This window comes from Castor canadensis, chromosome 3 (assembly GCF_047511655.1).
Source record: "Castor canadensis chromosome 3, mCasCan1.hap1v2, whole genome shotgun sequence".
Classification (NCBI taxonomy): domain Eukaryota; kingdom Metazoa; phylum Chordata; class Mammalia; order Rodentia; family Castoridae; genus Castor; species Castor canadensis.
In genome coordinates this window covers 40,366,029-40,392,432 of record NC_133388.1, presented here as the reverse complement: position 1 = coordinate 40,392,432, position 26,404 = coordinate 40,366,029, and the positions used below count along the sequence as shown (strand labels likewise).

General features: G+C 34.6%; 1 protein-coding gene and 1 pseudogene across 8 annotated transcripts in view; both read left to right on the top strand.

The window, feature by feature from the left end:
• Fut8 (fucosyltransferase 8) overlaps positions 1-26,404 on the top strand; it is a 289,757-nt gene that overhangs the window by 178,482 nt on the left and 84,871 nt on the right. For all 8 annotated transcript variants that reach the window (XM_074067766.1, XM_074067767.1, XM_074067768.1 and 5 more), the window contains one exon: positions 17,426-17,540. In XM_074067766.1, coding sequence (XP_073923867.1) covers positions 17,426-17,540 — 115 coding nt within the window. The remainder of the gene's footprint in view (positions 1-17,425; positions 17,541-26,404) is intronic.
• LOC141421243 (52 kDa repressor of the inhibitor of the protein kinase pseudogene) lies at positions 3,551-17,393 on the top strand (annotated as a pseudogene).

The following is a 26,404-nucleotide window of genomic DNA, read 5'->3' as shown; positions in this document are numbered from 1 at the left end:
GCCATGCCTTTGAAATTTTTAGTTCAGCTTGCAGTTACACAAAATGTTGACCATTTTAGTCCTTAGTGTACCTTTACCCTAAAAGTGCTTGATTCTAGGCTTGAAGCTTTTGTTAAAATGGAGTTCTATGCTTGTGTGCTTTGCTTATTGCCCTTTTGTATGAAAATGCAGATTTAAAGAAGATTCAATATAGGTAGACTGTGGTATATAAAGGAGAAATTGGAATATTAACTGCTGGTAGAAAATTTAATTAAATTACTTGAGAATTTTATTTTCAGGTCTTTTCTAAATTAAAATAATTTATAAAAATATTTTGTAAATTATAAAAAGTGAATATAATAAATGGGTCCATGAAACATTGATATAAATCATTGTTATGTTTTTTGTTGAATTCTATTTTAAGTTTATTCCTGACACTGCCATTTAGTATGTGTTAGATAATGATATTTCACTGAAAACAAAATGGAAAGTACAGGTACCCAAGTTAGTTTCTTTTATTTCTTCAGCAGGAATTATAATCATTCTGGAATACAAATGATTAATAATTTAACTCCAGGAGGGCAAATTAGAATGCAGTAATACAACTGACGAGAAAACATTAGAGAAATAATCCTTAAAGTAGTAAATGTACAAACAGTAAATGGAAAATTGTATTACAAAGACATTTCCAGTATCTTTAAGAAGAAGAATTAAGCTGGCTCATGCCTAAAATCCTAACTACGTGGGAGGTTGAGATTGGGAGGATTATGGTTCTCAAAAACATTTGTGAGAATGTATAAATTTGCTTGTAAGAAAAATATATTATGAGGGAGGGGGCAGGGGGAAAGGGGGAGAAATGACCCAAACATTGTATGCACATATAAATAAAAGAAAAAAAATTAAAAAACAAAAAAAGAAAAATATATTATGTAGTTACTACTTGTAAGATTTCAATACTTTTATTTGAAAATTTTGGCTAAGGTTTGAGATTTAAAATTTCTCATTCAAATTGCTGGGGTAAGTTGCCATAATGAATCAATTAATAAAATTTATTGTTTGCCTATTAAAAGAAAACATCTGTGAGACACCCCATCTCAATGCAAAGAAGGTGGGTGTGGTGGTATGCATCTGTAATCCAGCAACACATGAAACATAAAATAGGAGGATCAAGGTCCAGGCCAGCCTGTGCAAAACATAAGAGTCTATCTCCAAAAATAATAGAGCAGAAAGGGTTGGAGGTGTGCTCGAGTGGTAGAGCACCTGCCTAGTGAGTACAAAGCCCTGAGTTCATACTTTACTACCATATATACACATGCAAATCTGTTTTTATTTATTTTTATTAGTAGATTTTAATTTTTTAAGAACAGTACAGGATTTATAGAAAAATAGAGAAAACGGTGCAAGGAGTTCCCATATACCCCATAGCCAGATTCCCTTTTTATTTACATCTTATATTTGTGTGGTACATTTGTTACCTATTTTATTTTTGCACTTGCTCAAATTATAGGGTACAAGTTGTCACTAAAAGCCTATACATTCTAAAAAAATTAGAAGTCTATCAATGTTTTAATTTAGATTTGGCATTTATTTTAGTATGAGTTCCCTATGTATTTTGGATATTAACCCTTATCAGTATACAATTTGCAAGTATTTTCTCCCATTCCATAGGCATACTTTTCATTTTGTTGATTGCTTCCTTTGCTGTGCAGCAGAATCTTTTATGTGTGATGCAGTCCCATTAAATTCTGCTTTTGTTGCCCATGCTTTTGATCTTACATTGAGAAAATTATTGACATGCAGCTTTCCCCCTATGTTTTCTTCCAGTAGTTTCATGGTCTTCAGACTTACATTTAAGTTTCAAATCCATTTTCAGTTAATTTTGAATTTAGTGGAAGAGATACAAAATCCAATGAATATCCACTTTCATTCTTCTACATGTGAATATTCACTTTTCTAATACCATTTTTTGTTTTCCTGAGACCAGATCTCCCTATATAACTCATGCTGGCCTCAAACTAGAGATTCTCCTGTTTTTAGCTTCCCAAGTGTAGAGATTCCATGTCTAGCTTCCCAATGCCATTTATTCAAGATACTTATCTCTATTTTATATTCCTGGCTTCCTTATATCTGTGGGTTTATTTCTTGGTTCTCTGTTCTATCCCATTGGTCTGTTTCTTTGCTTATAAGCCAGTATCATGTTGTTATGACTATTATAGATTTGTAATAAAGCTTAGGGTCTGGGCCTCCTGCTTGCTAAGCATTTACTCTACCATTTGAACCATGTCCCTCAGCCCCTATAATATAGTCTGAAATAAGGAAATATGATGCCTCCAGATTTCTACTTTCTCAAAATTATTTTGGCAGTCTTTTGCAGTTCTCAAGACAATTTTAGGGTTGTTTTTTATATTTCTGTGAAAAAATGACATAGAAAATTTTATACGGACAATATTGAATCTGTGAACACTTTGGGTGGTATGGACATTTTTAACAATATTTATTCTTCTGATCCATGAACATGGAATATCTTTCCATTTATTTGTATCATATAGAATTTCTTTAATTAGTGTCTTATAATCTTACAGATCAGTGTACAGGTCTTTCTGTTTTTAAATTAAATTTATTCCTATATATTCTTTTTGATGCTGTTCTAAATGACATTATTTAATTCCTTTATTTGGATAGTTTGTTGGTTAGCATATGCAAATGTAAGTGGATTTTGGATGTTATTTTATGTCCTGCAGCTTTACCAAATTTCATTATTAGTCCTAATTTTTTTTTTGATGTAGTCTTTAGAATTTTCTATATGTGTGATCATGTCATTTGCAAACAAGGACAATTAATTTTTCTTTTCTAATTTAGATACATTTTATTTCTTTTTCTTGCCTAATTATTCTAGCTAGGACTACTACCATGTTGAATAGAAGTAGAGTGGGCACATTTGTCTTGCTAATGATAGAAGAACAATGTTCCTCAGATTTTCACTGTTGAATGTGAGGTTAGTTTTGTGCTTGTTGATGAGTTTTTGTCAAGAAGGTTTTTTCAATTTTGTCAAGTGCTTCTTCTGCATCTTTTGAGATGATTTCTGGCCTTCTCTTAATGTAATGAATCACATTTGCATATGTTGACCCATCCTTGCATCGCAGTGATAAATCTCAATTGTTCATAGTGTATGATGCTTGTAATATGATTTTAAATTTTGTTTGGTAGTATTTCATTTAGTACTTTTGCATCTAAATTCATTAAAAGATGTTGTCCAATGATTTTCTTTTCTTATAGCATCCTTATTTGGCTTTGATATGGGGTAATGCTGCCCTTGTAAAATGAGTTTGGAAATGTTTCCACTTTATAAATTTTATGGAAGAATTTGAGAAGGATTGGCAGTAATTTTTCTTTAAATGCTTGTGGACTCCACCTGTGATCTTATCTGGTCCAGAACTTTTTTTGTTAGGAGGTTTTTGATTACTGATCTAATCTTTTTACTTATTATTGGCTTCCTAAGATTTTCTGTTTCTTCATAATTCACTGTTGGGCCCCTCCCCTGCCCTGATGGCTGGGTGGATGCCTCGAGGAGATGGGGAGGACCAGTAGACAGGCAACAACTGCAGATTCTGTGCTGCCCCCCAATGCATGTAGAGAAGCATGCTGTCCAACTTGGCCTTCTTGAGGATCCTGTGGAAAATAAACATCTCGTTAACTCAGTAAGTCCTACCATTGTGTGTTAAGCACTTTGAAACCTTTGTGATCTGTTCTTTGAGAAAATACAATGCCAAAAATATTTGATATTACCAGTTATTTGAACGTGTCATGTAGTAGACACATAGAAAATGAATAAAAGAGTTGAGTGTGAGATAAATTCAGGATATTGGAACAGAAAAAAACCAACAAAACTTCTGAACAAGATCAAAAACATAAGGAAACAAACAACAATGCTCAACTCCAGTGCAGAAGAAGGAGTGACCAGCAAATGAGGACATTTTATCTTTAACACTTGAAGAGAAGGAAGACAAAGAGTATTTCAAATCTATATTTGAAACTTTGATCCTTGTGGCAGAACAAATCATATCTCTGGATGGGTATGAGTCTCACGAAATCCTAGAAGATTTCAAAGATTACTCTTGCTACTTTTCAAGCACTAAAGAAGCGCTAGAGTCTGGGGAAGAGGTCCTGAGAAACATCTTGAGACCCCAGTATCAGCACATCTTTCTCTTCTAAAACATAGAAAAAGCAAGTTTCAGACATTAGTGAGAACTGCATTAAGGACAAAACTCTGAGAACAGTGAGAGACTCATACTTCTTTTCCATTATCATTGACAGTGTAGTAGACATAGCAGGGGAAGAGCACCTACCAGTGTTGGTGAGGTTTGTTGATGAATCTCATAACCTCAGAGAGGAATTTGTAGACTTCTGCCTTAAGAAGCTGATGCAGAAATTTTAAACTATGATAACTGAAAAGTGAGAATTAAATATGGAATGTTGTCATGACCAGGCTTACATTCAGTCCAGTGAATTTTCTTTCAAAATTAAATTTGTTGCTTTTAAACTTTTAGAGGAATATCCCCAAGCTAGTATACCCTGTATTCTTCCTGTGCCTTAAACATGTGGTTGGCAAAATCAGTACTTATTTTGGGGGCATAAAGAGGAATTGAGGAAGTTTGGGGGTTTTTTCCATCCATTAGTTGAACTGATTTTAGCACTTGACAATATAATTTCTGTTCTTTTCAGAAGACTGGAAAAAGGGGTAAAGAACTAAAGGAAATTGGCCATTCTCACTAAACATGAGAACATGCTATTGAAATTTTAGTGAACCCCCTCATGCATTTGTTTTATGTTTAGATGGTATAAGTAGTAACACAAATATTAGATGGAATAATTATGTACCTGGACAGATTTTGATTCCATTGTTACTACTATTGTTCTTAAAAAGGACATTAACTTTCACAAGGACCTGTGGGGGAGAAAGTCTCCAGGGGCAAACCTCTGATGTCCTCTTTGTAGCCAGTAGCTTAACTTCATCGCTACATTCATTCCATGAAGTGATGGAAAATATTGAAGTTTATCATGAGTTTTGGGTTTAGGAAAATTGATTTGGCAATCAAACTTGATATTCAAATGAAACTCCCTTTGAAATTCCATGGGGTTCAGCAACGTAACCTGGAATCTCAAGTAACCTCTTCACTGTTGTTATAATGAAACTCTAAATGTTCCAACAGTAGAACACATTATTCAGGAACTTAAAGTTATATTCTCAGAATAGCACCTCAAAACACTTAAATGTTCATCTCTGGTACCCCATCATGGGTAGCTCAAATTCAGTTCATCAGAGGTACACCACACTGATGTGTACAGAAAAGATTCAGCCAGTTGTTGCACTCTCTCAGCCGCGCTTCATTGTTAGGAAGTCAAGTGGAAACAGAGAGGGAAATATATAGTGCTTCCATCTAACATTTACGAAGGATCCTCTAGCTTCCTAACATTAAGTTTTTTCGTAATGTGTATGCATTGCTGAAGGTCCTGTGTATTCTTCCTGTGATAAAGATTGAGGATGAATGCATTATCTAAATGGATGAAAATGTTTGAAAGCATATTTGAGGAACACTTTGACAGAACAAAGATCTGTTTGTTTAACCTAAATTTTGATATAAAACACTATCTGAATTTAATGGTGGATACATATTAATATATGTTTGATCTTCCTACCTGTAATGCAGAAGCCATTGAAAATACTTGAGTCTTTAAAAAAAGGCTTTCTTTTATATTTGCTGTTTGGAAGAAAAGCCTGATATAGGCCACTTAATAACTGAATATCTTTGCCTACAGGCACCCATTGAATATGTTAGCCATTGATAATCTGCTTATTTAAGTGGCTCCTATTTGAACTCTCTTGCTTTGAAGACCTGTCTTTCTTCCAGAAGATAACACTGAAAGTGCCACTGTTCACTTCTACATGATCTCTGCTAGTGGCATTCTAGAATTGTTTTAGCTATTTCAGATATAACCCTTATCACTGGGGATCCAATTGTCAGGTAGTAAGCTATCAGTTTGTTGAAGAAATAAATTTTGAGGAGGTGTGGGAGGAAGGAATACATTTTATAAAATGTTATTCTCATTACTGACCATTGGCTAGTAGGAGTTTTAACTATGCTGTTAAAAATCTATAATGGGGTTGGCTGCAGTGGCTCAAACCTGTTATCCCAGTACCAGGAAGGCTGAGATCTGGAGCATTGTGATTCAAGACCAGCCCAAGCAAAAATTCACAAGATCCCATTTCAACCAATGGCTGTAGGAGATGTGTGAGTCTATTGTCCCAGCTACATGGGAAAGCACAAATAGGAGGATTTTGGTTCAGGCCACTATGGACATAACCCTGTCTCAAAAATAACCAGTGCAAAAATGGCTGGCAGAGTGGCTCAAGTTATAGATCATCTGCCTAACAAATGCAAGTCCTGAGCTCAAACCCCAGTACCCCCTCCCTGGAAAAAAAAAAATCTGTAATGGATACTTAAAGGACTTATCAGAGAGAGAAGTTGTGAGCTTCCCAAAAATTTTAGTGTAGACTTCTATGTTTATTAAATGAACTTAAAGGAATAAGTTATATTTAAAATTTGAATGTAAGAACCTGGTTTTGTTGCTAGACATTTGTTGTTGTTTGCATTCCTTTGTTGGGCCTACATTTTAATAAGTTTTTTAGCAGATAAACCTTCAACACTTATGCTTCAGAATGGTCAAGACAGAATCTGACTTGTTTATTTTCTTCTTTTTTTATGCTTATATCTACTATCTCTTCTTGATTTACAAGCAAAATCTAGAGAACCTACAAAAATAAATTTTTGTGGTTTATCTAGAAATAATACAGAAAATATGCTGTGATTTTGGTAGAGAAAATCAATTTTTATAGCTTCTTTCAATGTTTATTAAATGTGAATTTTGGTTAAGAAATAGTTTAGTCTTGGTAGGTTATAGTTTTTAGGAATTTATCCATTTCTTCTAAGTTGTTTAGTTTATTGCCATATAATTGTTCATTGTTTCATGATCCATTATATTTCTGTGGTATCCATTATAATGGCTCCTTTTTCACTTATAGTTTTATTTTCTTGAAGGTTTTTCTTTCCCCTTGGATAGTCTACCTAAAGATTTGTCAATTTGTTGATCTTTTCAAACCACTGACTCCTAGTTTTATCTTTTTCTATTATCTTTCTCATCTCTATTTTATTTGTTTCTACTCTGTTCTTTGTTTCCTTTCTTATATTGTCTTTATCCTTGGTTTGCACTTTCCCTAATTCCTTGAGGTATGAATTTAGATTGGTTGAGATTTTTTTTTAAATGTAGGCATTTATCACTCCAAAATTACCTTTTAGTAGTACTTTGGCTGCATCTCACAAATTTTAGTTTATTGTGTTTTCATTTTGTTTATCTTACAGTATGTTTTGATTTCTATTTTATTTATTCTATGGTCCATTGACTGTTGATTATTAAAACAAGTTTTAACTTGTTTGCTTTTGTGGTCAGATATGATACCTAATATGGGGCTGGAAGTATAGCTCAGTGGTGGAGTACTTGCCTCACATGTATGAGGTCCTGGGTTAGATGCCCCTCACTGCAAAAAAAGGGAAAAAAGGAATGATGCCTAATGTGGTTTTAATCTTACTAAATTTTTTAAGACTTACTTTATGCTGGTACATACCTATAATCCCAACACTTGGGAAGCTAAGGCAGAAGGATTGTGAGCTCTAGGCCAGCCTGAGCTACACAGCAAGACCCTGTCTCAAAACAAACAAAAAAGTTTTGTGGCACAGCATATAATCCGTCTTAGAGAATATTTCATGTGTGCTTCAGATGAATCTGTTCTGTGTTATTGTTGAATGTTTTATACATTTTTTAAAAATTTATTTGGTCTTCAGTGTTATTAAAGTCCAATGTTTTCTCGTTGAATTTCTGTTTGGATGACCTCTACATAGTTGAAAGTGGGATATTGAAGTTCTCTACTGTCATTGCATTGCTTTTTTCCCCCTTCAGTTCTGTTAATATTTGCTTTATTTGTCTGGGCATATTATACATAATAACATACATAATTATTATATCTTCTTGATGTATTAACCCTTTTTGCTATATAAATGACCTTCATTGTCTCTTGCGACAAATTTGGATAAAAGTCTATCTTGTCTGGTATAAGAATAGCCACCTCGGTTCTCTTTTGGTTACCATTCCTTCACTTCTCTTTCACTTCATTCTCTTCACTTCTCTTCTATCACTTTACTTTTAGTGTATATGTATCTTTTTGGTCAGGGTCTCCCTATGTAGTTCAGGTTGGCCTGAAGCTTGCTATGTAGCCCAGGATGGCCTTGAACTCACAATTCTCTTGCCTCTGCCTCTTAAGTGCTAAGAATATAGGTGTGTCCCACCATGCTAAAGCTAAAGTGAGTGTCATGTGTGCAACATATTATTGGATCTTGTCTTTTGTTGGGAGAATTGTTTTAGACATTTTAGAATATATTTATTGAAAAAATTATTTTATTGACATATATTAATTGTATAAAATGAGGGGGTTCGTTGTGATATTTTCATACATGCCTATAGTATATATTGATCACCCCCTCTGTTACCCTCATTCCTCCTCCCCCAACCCTCTGTGTTTTTAAACTTTCTTGGTGGATTTTTAAAATGGATTTCCTATACACATACGATGTAGTTTGAACATATTCTCCCCCCACTTCCTGCTGGTTATTAACTTCCCCCTCCCCATAATATTCCTTATATGTTGTAGATTCCTCATGTGAGAGGAAACATGATTCTTGTCTTTGTGGGACTGGCTTATTTCATTTAGCATAATCATCTCCACTTGACCCATTTTTGTGCAAATTAGATAATTTCTTCTTCATGCTCAGGAGTGTACATATATCACATTTTATTTATCCACTTATCTGTTGATGAGTACCTGGCTGATTCCATAACTTGGCTATTGTGAATAATGATTCAAAGATTTTGGGTGTTCAGATGTCTCTATTGTATACTGTCTTACATGCCCAAGAAGGCATAACAGGATTATATGGTAAATCCATTGTTAATTTTTTGAGGAACTTCTTAACTGATTTCCATAGTGGAAATTTATGGTCCCACCAGCAGTAAATGAAGGTTTCTTTTGCCCTCTGTATCTTTGCCAACCATTTGTTTTTATTTGTTTTCTTGAGGATAGTCATTCTGACTGGTATGAAATGAAATCTTAGTGGTGTTTTGATTTGCAATCAAAGTATGTCGAATACTTCTTTGTGTGTTTATTGGCCACTTGTATGTCTTTCGACAACTGTTCATTTAACCATTTATGTATTGGATTATTTGGTTTTTTGATGTTTAATTTTTTTGAGTGCTTTATATGTCCTGGATGTTAATCCCTTGTCAGATGAATAACTGGCAAACGTTTTTCTCCCATTCTATAGGCTGTCTCTTCACTCTGCAAATTCTAACCTTTGATGTGTATGTATGGCTTGTTTTTTTTGTTTCTTTGTTTGTTTTTGGTAGAACTAGCGTTTGAACTCAGTGCTTCATACTTGCTAGGCAGGTACTGTACCCCTTGAGCCACACCTCCAGCCCAATGCAGAAGCTTTTTTCTAATTCTGGTTCTTATTTCCTGGACTATTCAGGTCCAGAAAGTTATTGCCTGTACCTATATCTTGAAGTATTTTCCTCTTCTTATTTCAAGTTTTCACATTTTACCTTAAGGTCTTTGATCCATTTTGAATTAATTTTTGTATAAAGTGTGAGATAGGGATCTAGTTTAGTCTTCTACATGTGGAGATCTGGCTTTCCTAGCACCATTTGTTAAAGAGGCTTTCTTTTTCCAACATATGTTTTTGGCATCTTTGTCGAGAATCAGATAGCTGTAGCTCTGTGGGCTTATTTCTGGGTCTTCTGTTATATTACATTGGTTTAAGTGTCTATTTTTTGTGCCAGTACCATTCTATTTTTGTTACTAGAACTCTGTAGTATGATTTGAAGTTAGACATTGTGATTGCTCTTTTTGCTCAGGATTGGTTTGGCTGTTCAGAGCCTTTTAAGCTTCCATATGATTATCTTTCAATATGATTATGTTTTTCTATTTCTGTGAAGAATGTCAATGAAATTTTTATAGGAATTGCATTGAATCTGTAGATTGCTTTCAGTAATATACCCATTTTCAGAATATTAATTCTGCCCATCCATGAACATAATTCTTTCCATCTTCTAGCATCTTCTTCAATTTCCTTCTTTGGTGTTTTATAGTTTTCATTTTGAGGTTTTTCATACCTCCTTAGTTAGTTTATTCCTAAGTGTTTTTTTTTGAGGCTATTGCAAAGGGGATTATTATTTTGATTTCTTTTTCAGCAAGTTCATTATTGGTATATAAAAAAGCTAATTTTTGTATGTTGATTTTGTATTCTACTTTACCAAGAGTATCATATCTACGAGTTTTTTGGTGGAGTCATATGTATAGGATATCATCTGCAAATAGGGATAATTTGATGTCTTCCTTTGCTATTTGTGTCCCTTATATTTCTTTCTCTTGTCTTATTGCTCTGGCTAAAAATTCAAGCATTATATTGAGTAAAAATGGAGAGAGTGAATACCCTTGTCTTGTTCTTGATTTAGAGAAAAGGGTTTCAATTTTAACCTATTTATACCATGTTGACTATAGGTTTGTCATATATATCCTTTATTATATGAATAGAAGGTATGTTCCTTTTATTCCTTCTTTGTTCAGAGCCTTTATCATGGAGGGATGCTGAGTTTTGTCAAAGGCTTTTCTTCCTTTACTGAGATGATCATTTGATTTTTTTCCCTTTATTCTGTTTATGTGCTGTATTACATTTTTGGTTTGCTAATGTTGAACCATCCTTATATGCCTGAATGAACCCAACTTGATCATGGTTTACAATCTTTTTAAATGTGTTAATTGAATTTGGTTTGCAAATATTTTATTGAGTACTTTTTATAGTATTGTGGTGTGCATTCAGGTTTTCATGCTTGAAAAGCAGGAGCTCAGTTGTTCAAGCCATGCCTCCAGTCCTTTTTGTTTTGGTTATTTTAGATAATCTCCCTTTTTTGCCCAAACCAGCCTAGTCTGTAATCCTATTTTAAGCTTTCCACCTTCACTGGAATGACAAGTGTGGGCCACCATGTCCTGCTTTTCTTTTTTGTGGAGATGGGGTTTTGCAAACTTTTTGCCTGGACTGGTCTTGAATCAAGATTCTACTAATTCAGTTTCCTTTGTTGCTTGTGACTACAGGCACATACCACTGCACCCAGCTGTTAGTTGAAATGGGGTCTTATGAACTCCTTGGCTGGCCTTGAACTGTGATCTTTCTGATCTCAGCTTCCAGAGTAGCTAAGATTACATGCTTTGGATATTTGTTCCTGGCTTTTATTGAGAATTTCTGTGTCTGTGTTCATCAAGGAAATTGATGTATAGTTTTCTATTTTTGTTTTGTCCTTACCCAGTTTTGGTATCAGGGTAATATTGGCTTTATAGAATGAGTTTGGTAGCTATGTTCCTTCTTTTTGTATTTTATGTAATAATTTGAGGAGCATTGGTCTTAGTTCTTTAAAGGTCTGGTAGAATTCAGTAGTAAATTCATCCAGTCCTGGGCTATTCTTTGTGGGGAGTACTGATTTGGTCTCATTGCTCTTTATAAATATGTTTAAGTTGATTATATCCTCTTGGTTCAATTTTGGTAGGTTATATGTATCTAGAAATTTATCCTTCTAGATTTTCTAATTTATTGAAATACAAGTTTTCAAAAAGATTCTCTGATGGTCCTCAGAATTTCATTGGTATCTGTTGTAATATCCCTGTCTTCCACTCTAGTTGTATTAACTTGGGTCTTTTCTCTCTTTCATTAGTTTGGCTGAGAGTTTGTCAATTGTGTTTATCTTTTCAGAGAATCAACTCTTTTGTTGATTCTTTCTTTTTCTTTTAGTATCTGTTTCATTAATATCTACCCCATCTTTAGTATTTCTGTCCATCTACTAATTTTTGGATTGGCTTGTTATTGTTCTTCTAAGAGCTTGTGTTGCTTCATTAGGTTATTTAAGATCTCTCTTTTGTTTCATGTAGGCACTCCTAGTTGTAAATGTACCTTTTAGAATTATCTTTGCAGTCTCCCAAAGATTCTCATATGTTGTACATTTGTTTTCATTTGATTTTAGGAATTTTAAAAATTTCTTTCCTGATTTCTTTAATCACCCACTGATCATTCAAAAGTGTATTATTCAAGTTCCATGTGCTTGTATAGTTTCTCTTGCTATTAATATCTCATTTTATTCCATTATCATAAGCTACAAGAAACAATTTCAGTTCTCTTCTATTTTTAATACTTGCTTTATATCCTAAGATGTGATATATTTTGGAGAAAGTTCCCTGGGCTGATGAGAAGAATGTGTAATCTGCATCTGTTGGATGGATTATCTGTAGACGTCTGTTAAAACCAATTTCTCTATGGTGCATTTTAACTCTGAAGTATTGTATCTGGACCTCTCCTTCTGTTTATTTACAATAGTGTTCATTTTGTAAAATTGGGCACATCAACTTTTGATGCATATATATTTGTAATCATTATAGCTCCTTGATAGATTTATCCCTTTATTAATATATAGTGACCTTCTTTATCTCTTCTAATTTTGGCTTGAAATCTACTTTGTCAAGTACAATTATAGCTGCTCTTTCTTGCTTTCAGTTTTTTCATGCTTGATAAAACATTTTCCATCATTTCACTTTCAGTCTGGGTGTGAATTTGCTCAATGGGAAGAATTTTAAGGCCTATAATCTAAACATAAGCCTATCAAATATCACTCACCAAGTAACATAATTCTTGCATAAGCTATTTTTGTTGTTGCCCTCCCAGATTCTTTTCTACCTATGTTAGTTGTCACATTGGCGATACCTTAAATTCCTTCTCAAGACAAGGGAGGCAATAGGGAGGTTTGACTGGCTACCTGTCACCTGATCACATTTTAATCCTTCCCCTTGCTTATTTCTGCCCCAGAACCAAACCAAAGGAAAGCAGCCTTGGACAAAATTCAGGTAATTTTTCTTAGCCATGATCCAGATAGATTTACCCATAGATTAGACTTTGTGGTGTAATCTCCCTTAGTCACATTTACCTTCATAAATGTTAGTTCCTTCACTTTGGGAATTTTCTTGCTTGAATTATATCTCTGTGCTAGCCCATTTGAATTAGATGTAAACAAAAAACCCTTTTTGTGGACCTCCATCACAATTGACTTGTTTTCAAAGTTACACATTCTGTTCTAGTCTACTCATTGTCTTCAGGCCTCTGTACTCCATCTTCAGTTGGATAGCACTGTTTTACTGGTACCTTATCTGGGTTTATGTAGCCCAAACTTTGACATGGTTTGATATAAAGCCTTCAGATTCACTGCCTACCTAGTAAATTTCTTGTTATCTTTATAGTCAAAACCAAAACCATAAGATTCCCAGCTTTTGGGACTCTTCTAGGAAATCTGGTTTTAGTGTAAAATCATTGAGAAGCCCAACTCAACTGCTCTACTACCTGAGCCATATTCCCTGGTCTTTTTACTTTTAGTTTGTTTTTCAAATAAGGTCTCAAGCCAACTCCCAGGCTGGCCTTGAACCATGATCGTTCTACCTCTGTCTCCTGAGTAGCTGGGATTATGGGCATAAACTGCCATGTCCAGCCCTGCATAAGGTTTTTAACCACCATGTTTCCTATTAATGGATTACAATGATACTTTGTGATTTGATTATACTCATGTCTTTGGCTAAAAATTAAATTGTGCAAGAAGGTAACTTCCAAACTTTACTGAGTCAGTGAAAAAATAGTTTGAATTTAAGGTTGTTTATGTGGTCTACAATGGGGAGAACAAAGAAAAAAAAAGGATTTAAAAATCAAGCTTAATTTTATTGGACTGTGAAAGCAGAGTGATTCTGTTAAGACCCTGGCTGCATTATCATAAATAATTATCCTACCTCATTTACTTATTTATTAACATCTATTAACTATATGTGCTAATAGGGCTCATGTGATACATCTGTACATGCATACAGCATGCACTGATCAAACACAGCCTCTTTACCCACCTTCTTCTGCTTTCCCTCAGCAGCAGTTACTACTCTACATTCAAGTTGACTTTAAAAAAAAAATTTCACATACAAGAGAGAATATGCAATACTTATCTTTCTATATCTGGTCTAATTCACTTAATGTGCTCCAGTTCTATCCATTTTGCTGCAAATAATGGAATTTCTTCTTTATGGCTGAATAATATTCCATTGCATATATATACCACATTTCCTTTATCCACACATCAATTGATGGACACCTAGAATTATTCCATATATTAGTTGTTGTAAATAATGCTATAGTAGGCATAGGTGTGCAGATATCTCTTTGGAATGCTTGTTGCATTTCTTTTGAATGTATACCCAGGAGTGTGATAGCTGAATCTGTTAAATAAATGAGTCCTTCTGATTGATCAAGCTTCTTCTTCAGAGTTTCATAGGGAAGTGAATATTGGATCATTTTTATGACTGGCCTTTAGTACCACATATCATGCACAACCAATGGCTCCTTCTTTCTCTTAGTTGTAGAATTATTAGTCTGTACTCTTCAAATACAAGGTAAAAGTTTTGAGGGCCTCTGGCATTAAAAAAAGAAATTAGCAACTATCACATGTGTTACTACTTTGTATGTGTTGGCACTAATTCTTTTTTTTTTAAGTTATATGGTTACTTTTTTGGTGATAACTTATTTTAAGATGAAGTAACTAAATCTTGGTGATGTCAGAATAACTTTCCTGGAACACAAAGGTAGTAAAAGATAGAGCTACAGTCAAGAAATAGGTCTGTCTGGCTCTCTGAGCTTTTTCCTCTGATTCAAACTTTCTGATTTTGCATATTTACATTGAACAGAGTCTATATTATAGTACTCTGGAAGGCAGCTGTGCTCACCAATATACCACCAACGCCACCCAGGCTGGCCCTATATTATAGTACTCTGGACCTCTTGCTTTAATTTTTGTTAGTGCAGTAGTTTACAAGGCTGTGCTTTAGAATGAGATTTCTTGGTTTTAAGTTCTCATTCTGGCTTTTCCCATTAACTTGAGCAAATTATTTAAGCTTTCTTCATCTAATTTATAAGATAGTTGTATTCTTCATCTAGTTTGTATGATAGTTGTGAGAATTAAGTTCAATGATATAAGTCACCTAGAAGAGGTTTGGCCCAAGTAAGAGCTCGATACTTGCTCATTGTTGTTCTTTTCATTTAATATTGTAAAATAGTTTTCTCTAAGTACTCTCGGAACCTCAACCTAATGCTTAATGTGTTTTTTAGTCAATATTATCATTGTTGGTGATTTCTGTAAATGTATGTATATTATGTAATGTATAATATATGTATATAGTTTTCTGACAAATATAAATAAATTTCTAGCTTTATAATTTTCATGAGCAAATGTATTCTTAAACATGCTTCAGGCAAAATATTTACAGAGAACTGATGGAGCTGGAGCTGCAATTAGTTAAGGATTGTTCTCTAAAGCTCTGTACCACAAATTGGATTTGTGCAAGATAAAAATTATCACTGCTATTTCATCTAAAATTCTTGAAGATTTCTTTTAAAAAGTTTTTTTAAACAGTACTGGGAATTGAATCCTGGAACTTGTACATACTAGGCATAGGCAACTCTACCTGTGAACTACATCCCCCAGCCCTTAAAGTTTTTTTTTTTTTTTTTTTTTTTTGCTAAAGATATCAGGTGAACATTTTGTCAGTTACCAGTACTGCTCCTGATCTCTAGGTGCTTACTAAAATAATAATAATGGACATAATGATAATAATAAATTCTAGTTTCATGGAATCAGCCCTATGGAGGACATTTGAGCAAAGATTGAGGGACACTTAGGTTATCCATATAAGTCGATATCAGTCGAGGGTAGGGAGGAGCAAGTGAAAATATGCCTTGCATTTTCAAGGGTTAGCAATAAAACCAGTGTGACTGAAATAGAGTATGCAAGGGAACAAAAGTGAGAGATGAGATCAAATGATGTGCCATATCGTGTATGGTCTTATAGGTCAAAATAGTGACTTTGGCTTTTACTGAGTGATTTGAAAGTCAATTCAATGTTAAGTGCAAGGGAGTAACATGAAACTAATTATTAGGAGGATCTGGTGTCTGTGTTGAGAAAAGACATGGGAAAGGGTGGAAGCTGGGAGATTGTTAGGGGTATTGTAATAATCCAGAGAGGATGATGGCTCATTTGATGATGCATACTCAGAAACTGGTTGTATATTTGCTGGCTGATTGGTAAGGGGATGTTAGAAAAAGAGAGAATGCTTGCTTTTTACTTTTCTTACTAAATGCAAGGCACTGCTCTTATTTAATGCAATATAAATAAAACCATTTGTGCTAATTTTAAAGTTTCTCTTCCTAGTTTACAGGGGATTTTAGTTGTGCAGGAAATCTAGCATGTTATAATTAAAATTACTGATGCTATGCAGAGTAGGAAAGTGTCTTAATCATTTAATTAGTTTAGATGAGATATTAGCAAATTATGGCTCAAAGGCTCTTTGCCTTTTTTTGTTAATAAATTTTTATTGAAACAATGTCACACCATTCATTTGCTTATTGTATATGGCAGCTTTCCTGCTACAAAAGCAACAGAGGCCCACACAGCCTAAAATGCTTACTATCTGGTCCTTTAAAGAAAAAGTTTGCTACTACTTGGTTGTTGAGATCATTGCTCAAAAGTTGTGCCAAAATTTGCCTCTGATCTTTTTCTAAATTTTTATGTTCTTTCTCCCTATGTTAATCTACCTATTTATTTCCTTTGGGAATCTATTTCTCTCAGATCTCTATAGTACTTTGTTTTGGGAAGACATTGCAGCTGACTGGCCTGAAGGGAAAAAAAAAGTATATCTTTTCAACAGTAAAAACTTATTATAGGAGTAAATTTTGGGTGATAGAAACTAATTTTCAAGTTTAATAGACTTGACAGAAAATAAAAGATGAGGACCAGTCATAGTAGCTCACATCTGTAATCCCAGCCACTTACGAGGTGAAGATGGGGAGGATTGTGGTACAAGACCAGCTTGGGAAAAACGTTTGCTTGACCCTGTCTTAATCAATAATCCAGGTATGGTGGTGCACACAGGTGATCCCAGCTACACAGGAGGCCATAGGTAGGAAGATTGCAGTCCAGGGTAGCTTAGACAAGAACACAAGACCCTACCTGCAAAAAGAGCTGAGGATGTGACTCAAGTGGTAGATCATCTTGTCTAGCAAGCACTAAGTTCAAACCCTAGTACCTCAAATAAATAAATATTAATTAACAATGAGCATCAATCTTTATGAAGATTTTGGCTCTTTTCTTGTGACCTTGTGTAATTCAGTGAAGCAGTAGGAATAAGTTAGCCCTCCAATATTGTTTGCTTTCACAGGTCTATAATGACGGATCTATACTACCTCAGTCAAACAGATGGAGCAGGTGATTGGCGGGAAAAAGAGGCCAAAGATCTGACAGAGCTGGTCCAGCGGAGAATAACTTATCTCCAGGTAAGAGGGTTAGATTAAGAGATAAGTTTTGAATGGAAAAAGAGGGAAAATCATAACAAAACTAAAAGAAAGAATGCAATAATTCTTTTAGTTTTCCTAGTGTTTGCTTTTCAAATTGCTAATTTTACATATGTAGAAAAATGTTATGCCTTGTGTGAAATACAAAGGTGGCTATAACAAGATCCCTATCCTAAAAGGGGCTGCTTCTTATAGCACATACACAAAATCTACAACTAGGAACATGCTACATTTTGTAGGAGAGAAATAAGTGAAATGCTTATTGTAGTTTTTCAAAAGAAGACATCAGGCATAATTTTGTGGATGATGTATTATTTGAACATAACTAACAATGTAGTAGGATTTGGCCTCACAGAGATGGAGGAACAAAACTTGCCAATTGGTGAATATGATGTGAGCAGTGGCCCATAACAGGGAAAGAGCAGTGCGGGAACTCAACTGAGTTTTAGGTTGTATGAAAAGGAAGGATGGAAGATAGGTTTAGAAACGAGAATACAGAGGTTAAACTTTATGGTCCATAACCAGTAAGTCATCCCTGAAAGATTTGTTTCCTAAATGTCATTTTATAAAACAACAAATAGGAAATACTGGCAAACTATTAAAAGTTCTAAGCCTTTTAAATTAAATCTTAAGTTTTGTGATCTTTTCTAGGTCTTTCTAATATGAATATACAGTCTTAACATATTTGTAAAGAATCTATTTACTTTTGAAATTTTTTGTACTATAAGCATTTTTCTGTTTTTAGCATTGCAACCTGCTTTTGAAAGGTTTTTACACAAAAGAATGGCATAATGAGAGAGTGGTGCTTTATTTGATATTATCTTGGTTGAGCTGTATTAGTATTTGAAGAAACTAGAAGTGTGGAGACTATTTAGGATAAGAGGACCATTGTGCAGGTGAGAAGTATTAAAGTATGTGGCAGTTTTCATTGGAAGTGGAGACAAAATTTGAAAGAGATTAGGAAAATAGAATTGATAGGACTTTCTTTCCAAATGGGTGAAAGAGCTGAAAGGACTAGGAATGAGAACATGATTAACTGACAAGGAACTTGAGAGACAGTATAATTTTCAGGGAAAACAGTGAATTAATAGAATTCTTAAAACTGGCAATTGCTTAAGTTGAAATGACCATGGAAAATCCTTCACTCCATCCTTTTCTAATGCAATTGATGGCATGTTTTTATGTAGTCACTCAACTTTCCCTGTAAGACTAATGCCAAATGGCAGCCAGTGGCATGTGTCTGTATGCTTAAATCTGCATATTTTGCTACACACAAGTGGGGAAAAAAATAGAAAATCAAGTGTTTAGAGGTCATTAAAAACAACGTGATCTGGGCCTGTGTCTTGGTCTCATACTCCATGTCCATTCATCAGAGGAGTCTGCAGAATGAGAAATACTCTGCCTCCTGTGGAGAGGAGGTAATTACCTCCTGTCACATCGGTCCTTGCTCAGTGAAGGATGAACAGCTGGTGGTGTACTGCCATCATCTTTATTTAAATGAAAGTAACAATGGTGTCCGAACTTCCTCCATTTCTACATGTTGATTACATTTTCACTCACTATATTTCAACTGTGATCTCATCATAGATGAGCTCCCTTACTTTAACAAATACCTGCCACCTGCTTTTGTTTCTTTTTTTCTCTTGATTTTTAGGTAGCCAAGTCCTTTTACCTGTAGTGCTGATTTGATTCTCTGTATGCTTATCTCTGTTCTATATTAAAGAATTTCACATAAATTATGCTAATTATTTATAACCGCATTTGGTTTTTTATAATCTCTTAAATTATAACAAAACTTAGCATTTTATTTGGACTTTAACTTAAATTTCAAATACTGCTTTTAACAAGTTCTTTTTTTTTTAATTGTTGTGCTGGGTGGGGGTACATTGTGACATTTACAAAAGTTCTTATAATATATCAAATATATCATACTTGAATGCACCCCCTCTACTATAATCCTTCATATTTCCCTCCTCCCATTCCTGGAATAGTTTCAACAGATACCATTTTTCCATTTACATCATGTATCCACAGTATTTGCACTATATTCATCCTCATTCATCATTTCCCCACTTCCTTTCTCCTCCCACTGGTACCAACTTCCCCCCCCCACCCCCCCCCACCCCCCGCCGCCCCACACATACACACCCAAGGCAGGATCTGCTCTGCCTTTTTGTTCTCTGATTTTGTAAAGGAAAAGAAGAAGAGGAGGGGGAGGGGGAGGAGGAAGTAGTGACATTTTTGGTTCTTTAAGATAGCTACACAGGGAGTTTCCTTATGGCACTTCCATGTATATATGTATTATAGCTGATTTGGTTTATCTCTATGTCTTTTCTTTCTGCTTTAGTCCCTTTCTTATGGTGGTTTCAACTGGATTTAAAAATTCTCTATTTATTCTTGTATAGAGAATATATACTTTTTCTCTTTTCCATTGAAAAAAGAAAAAGTGAGTTTTCTTTAGTATTTCCTTTTGTGGGGCTGGCAGTACTGGGGTTTGAACTCAGGCAAGCGCTCTACCACTTGAGCTATGTCCCCAACCCTGTTTATTATTTTTCAGATAGGATCTCATGCTTCTTGCCCAGGATGGCCTTGAACTAAGATCCACCCACCTATGCATCCCATGTAGCTGAAAGTACAGATATTCACCATCAAAACCAAATTCTTTGTTAAGTTGGGGTCTTGCTAACGTTTTGCCAGGATTGGCCTCAAATCATGATTCTCCCATCTTTGCCTTCCACATAGCTGAACTTACAGGAGTGAGCCACTGCCTTTGACTGAAAAGGTGCATTTTAAATATTCAGACAGATGCGGAAAGTCTTAGTAGGTAAAATGTGTGTTGGAAAATATTTTTCTTTAATTATTTAATGTATTCATGACCACTGTTTCCATCTAGAGTAAAAGTTCCTTTAAGTCAGGAATTGTATTGTTAATATAATTTGCTAAAGGTTCAAAATAACACCCACACATTCTTCCTCTTCTCCGAAGGTTAGACATTCTCTGCCATTCCAACAAAAGTAAACACACATATTTGTAGTATTTTTTTTGATTGAAACTTTTATCCCAAGTACACTTGTGAACACAATAGCTGCTTGAAAAAGAATGATTTGTCAATGGATTAGTCAGTTTAATTAGACAAGTCAACATGTTATCCCTTTTCCAAATGCTTATTTCAGATTTCAGATTTTTTCGGGTTTTTAAATATTTGCATATGCATAATGAGGTATTTGGGACTTGAGTCTAAACATGAGATTCATTTATGTTTTATATATATCATAGCCTGAAGGTAATTTTACACAATATTTTTAGTGTACTTTTGTTTTGACTGAGAGCTGCTATGGAATGAGGTGTAGTATTCCCCCATATGGCATCATATCAGTGCTCAAAAACTTTTGGATTTTGGAGTTTTTCAGATTTTTGGATTAGGGATGCTTAACCTGTTCAACTTCTTTTGGCATTCACATCTGTTTTTGTTCCCTTGTCATTGCTTTACATGAAATTTTACTGTAAAAGGCTAATAAGTAACTTAGATTCTGAAAAATTTCAGTAGGGCGTGGAATAAGAGTAGAATACTAAGAAAGAACATTTTAAAAAAGAAAATAAAGAAATCTTTGACCTTTGATACAGGTACTCAAAAACAAACAGTTCACACAACTTATTAATGAAGATTTTTTTAAAGGCTGTCTTTGTTCAGCTCATTAACTAGTTTGATTTGGAGTTGTGCATAATGTATTGAATGTTTATGGATTTTTCATAGATTCCACATGATTTTAATCAACACAGCAACTCACTTAGAAATTATATTGAACCTGAAAGCAAGCTACTTGGGGTGCTTTTTCTAACTTTTCACTCCCATCTCACAGCAATAAATATTTTTAAAATGATTTGATTTTAAAATTATGGGTTTTAATTTTATAATGCATTTATTTTGTACCTGTCTCTTGAGCTCACTGCTAAATGCCTGAATCAATCACAAAAACACTGTGTTCTGTTAATTATGATAATAATGTCACTACTACAAGAGAAGTTGTTCAGTTGAATGAGTTAATCCTGGCAATGTGCTTAGAAATCATTTGAAAGCTATACTGGGGATAAATAAATAATTAGCATCTGAGCAGGAAATACTAGGGAAAAGGGACATTAAAAGCAAGTTTTTTAATATTTAAGTCTGTTCAGCAATATTTCATCTTTTAAAACCCTCATTTTCTTGATAAATAATTCAGGTAATTTTATAACTTACATTGATTAGTTTGGAGACTACTGTGTAGATAGTTGAAAACGTTTTCAGTTTCACTAGATTTTTACTAGTACTGATGATTCTTATTATTTCTTATTAGCAACAACAAGCATTTATTAAACCTTGATTTTTCAAAGTACAGTACAAGACCCAGAACAAAGGAAACAATCTAAATTAAGCACTTATCTTAGTCCATAACAGATTTTATTTTCAATTTATGTCTTTCTTTCTACCATTTTTTAGTCCTTAGAATTGAGCAAACATTATTATGCCTCAAGAAAATCCTGCTTGCAGCTTAGTTATGACAAGATGTTCAGTCTCAATTTTAGGTTTCCATTTATTTATCCTATGTCTTGATTTTACCTGGGATGAGCAATTTCATAGAGATGCTGGGAATTAAAAGGTACTTTGAACAACTAGGCTTTAGTGGAATGAAGTCCATGGTTGCCATAATTATTTTCTCTTCAGAGGTGAAGGTCCTATAGCATGGTTTATAATGATTACATTGATTAAATGATTGTAGTAATCTGATTGAAGATAGCCCCAGGTATGGTCTTAGGCTTAAGTAAAATGAATCAAGCAAATCTCTTAAAGTTGTAGTGTTTTATGTTTATCTAAAAAGTTCTTCATCCATATGTACCAGTGTGCATGTGACATAGGGTTGTTTTAAATAGCATTTTGTGAAGGAAGATCCAACAATTTGTTGCCTATAGGAGACCCATCTCACTGACAGAAATAAGAATAGGCTTAGGTTGAAAGGCTGGAAGAAGATTTACCAAGCCAATGGCCCCCCAAAACAGGCAGGAGTAGCAATACTTATCTCTGACAAAGTAGACTTCAAACCTACATTGATCAAACGAGATAAAGAAGGACATTCCATACTAATAAAAGGGGAAATAGACCAAAAGGAAATAATAATCATCAATCTGTATGCACCCAATTTCAACGCACCCAATTTCATCAAACATACCCTGAAAGACCTAAAAGCATATATAAACGCCAACACAGTGCTTGTGGGAGACTTTAACACCCCATTATCATCAATAGATAGGTCATCCAAAGAAAAACTCAATAAAGAAATCCAAGATCTAAACTATACAATAGATCAAATGGACCTAGTTGATTCTACAGAACATTTCATCCAACCTCAACACAATATACATTCTTCTCAGCAGCCCATGGAACCTTCTCCAAAACAGATCATATCCTAGGGCACAAAGCAAGTCTCAGCAAATATAAGAAAATAGAAATTATACCATGCATACTATCTGATCACAATGCAGTAAAAGTAGAACTCAACAACAAAAGTAAAGACAAAGAATATGCAAACAGCTGGAAACTAACTCATTACTTAATGAAGAATGGATCATCGATGAAATAAAAGGGGAAATTAAAAAGTTCCTGGAAGTTAATGAAAATGAAAACACAACCTACCGGAACCTATGGGACACAGCTAAGGCAGTCCTGAGAGGAAAGTTTATAGCCATGAGTGCATATATTAAAAAGAGTGAAAGATCCCAAATCAATGACCTAATGATACATCTCAAACTCCTAGAAAAACAAGAACAAGCAAATCCCAAAACAAATAGAAGGAGAGAAATAATAAAAATAAGAGATAAAATCAATGAAATAGAAACCAAAAAAACCATACAAAGATTTAATGAAACAAAAAGTTGGTTCTTTGAAAAAACCTGACAAAATGAGGAGAGAAAAAACCCAAATTAGGATCAGGAATGCAAAAGGGGAGATAACAACAAACACCATGGAAGTCCAGGAAATCATCAGAGACTACTTTGAGAAGCTGTATTCAAATAAATTTGAAAATCTAAAAGAAATGGACAGATTTCTAGATACATATGATCATCCAAAACTGAACCAAGAGGATATTAATCACCTGAATAGACCTATAACACAAAATGAAATTGAAGCAGCAATCAAGAGTCTCCCCAAAAAGAAAAGTCCAGGACCTGATGGATTCTCTGCTGAATTCTATCAGACCTTTAAAGAAGAACTGATACCAACCCTCCTTAAACTGTTCCATGAAATAGAAAGGGAAGGAAAACTGCCAAACACATTTTATGAAGCCAGTATTACACTTATCCCAAAACCAGGCAAAGACACCTCCAAAAAGGAGAACTATAGGCCAATCTCCTTAATGAACATTGATGCAAAAATCCTCAACAAAATAATGGCAAACCGAATTCAGCAACACATCAAAAAGATCATTCACCACGACCAAGTAGGCTTCATCCCAGGGATGCAGGGGTGGTTCAACATACGAAAATCAATAAACGTAATAAACCACATTAACAGAAGCAAAGACAAAAACCACTTGATCATCTCAATAGATGCAGAAAAAGCCTTTGATAGGATCCAACACCATTTCATGATAAAAGCTCTAAGAAAACTAGGAATAGAAGGAAAGTTCCTCAACATTATAAAAGCTATATATGACAAACCTACAGCCAGCATTATACTTAACGGAGAAAAACTGAAACCATTCCTTCTAAAATCAGGAACCAGACAAGGATGCCCACTATCTCCACTCCTATTCAACATAGTACTGGAATTCCTAGCCAGAGCAATTAGGCAAGAAGAAGGAATAAAAGGAATACAAATAGGTAAAGAAACTGTCAAAATATCCCTATTTGAAGACGACATGATCCTATACCTTAAAGACCCAAAAAACTCTACTCAGAAGCTTCTAGACATCATCAATAGCTATAGCAAGGTAGCAGGATATAAAATCAACATAGAAAAATCATTAGCATTTCTATACACTAACAATGAGCAAACTGAAAAAGAATGTATGAAAACAATTCCATTTACAATAGCCACAAAAAAAATCAAATACCTAAGTGTAAACCTAACAAAAGATGTGAAAGACCTCTACAAGGAAAACTATACACTTCTGAAGAAAGAGATTGGGGAAGACTATAGAAAGTGGAGAGATCTCCCATGCTCATGGATTGGTAGAATCAACATAGTAAAAATGTCGATACTCCCCAAAGTAATCTACATGTTTAATGCAATTCCCATCAAAATTCCAATGACATTCATTAAAGAGATTGAAAAATCTACCGTTAAATTTATATGGAAACACAAGGGGCCACGAATAGCCAAGGCAACACTCAGTCAAAAGAACAAAGCAGGAGGTATCACAATACCTGACTTCAAACTATATTACAAAGCAATAACAATAAAAACAGCATGGTACTGGCACAAAAACAGACATGAAGACCAGTGGAACAGAATAGAGGACACAGATATGAAGCCACACAAGTGTAACCAACTTGTCTTTGATAAAGGAGCTAAAAATATACGATGGAGAAATAGCAGCCTCTTCAACAAAAACTGCTGGGAAAACTGGTTAGCAGTCTGCAAAAAACTGAAACTAGATCCATGTATATCACCCTATACCAAGATTAACTCAAAATGGATCAAGGATCTTAATATCAGACCCCAGACTCTAAATTTGATACAGGAAAGAGTAGCAACTACTCTGGAATTAGTAGGTATAGGTAAGAACTTTCTCAACAAAACCCCAGCAGCATAGCAACTAAGAGATAGCATAGATAAATGGGACCTCATAAAGCTAAAAAGCTTCTGTTCATCAAAAGAAATGGTCTCTAAACTGGAGAGAACACCCACAGAGTGGGAGAAAATATTTCCCAACTATACATCAGACAAAGGACTGATAACCAGAATATACAGGGAACTTTAAAAACTAAATTCTCCCAAAACTAATGAACCAATAAAGAAATGGGCAAGTGAACTAAACAGAACTTTCTCTAAAGAAGAAATTGAAATTGCGAAAAAACACATGAAAAAATGCTCACCATCCCTAGCAATAAAGGAAATGCAAATTAAAACCACACTAAGATTCCACCTCACCCCTGTTAGAATAGCCATCATTAGCAACACCACCAACAGTTGTTGGCGAGGATGTGAGAAAAAGGAACCCTCATACACTGTTGATGGGAATGTAAACTAGTACAACCACTCTGGAAAACAATTTGGAGGCTACTTAAAAAGCTAGACATTGATCTACCATTTGATCCAGCAATACCACTCTTGGGGATATAACCAAAAGACTGTGACACAGGTTACTCCAGAGGCACTTGCACACCCATGTTTATTGCGGCACTATTCACAATAGCCCAGTTATGGAAACAGCCAAAATGCCCCACCACTGACGAGTGGATTAAGTAAATGTGGTATCTATACACAATGGAATTTTATGCAGCCATGAAGAAGAATGAAATGTTATCATTCGCTGGTAAATGGATGGAATTGGAGAACATCATTCTGAGTGAGGTTAGCCTGGCCTAAAAGACCAAAAATCATATGTTCTCCCTCATATGTGGACATTAGATCAAGGGCAATCACAACAATGGGATTGGACTTTGAGCACATGATAAAAGCGAGAGCACACAAGGGATGGGTGAGGATAGGTAAGACACCTAAAAAATTAGCTAGTATTTGTTGCCCTTAACGCAGAGAAACTAAAGCAGATACCTTAAAAGCAACTGAGGCCAATAGGAAAAGGGGACCAGGAACTAGAGAAAAGGTGAGATCAAAAAGAATTAACCTAGAAAGTAACACCCACGCA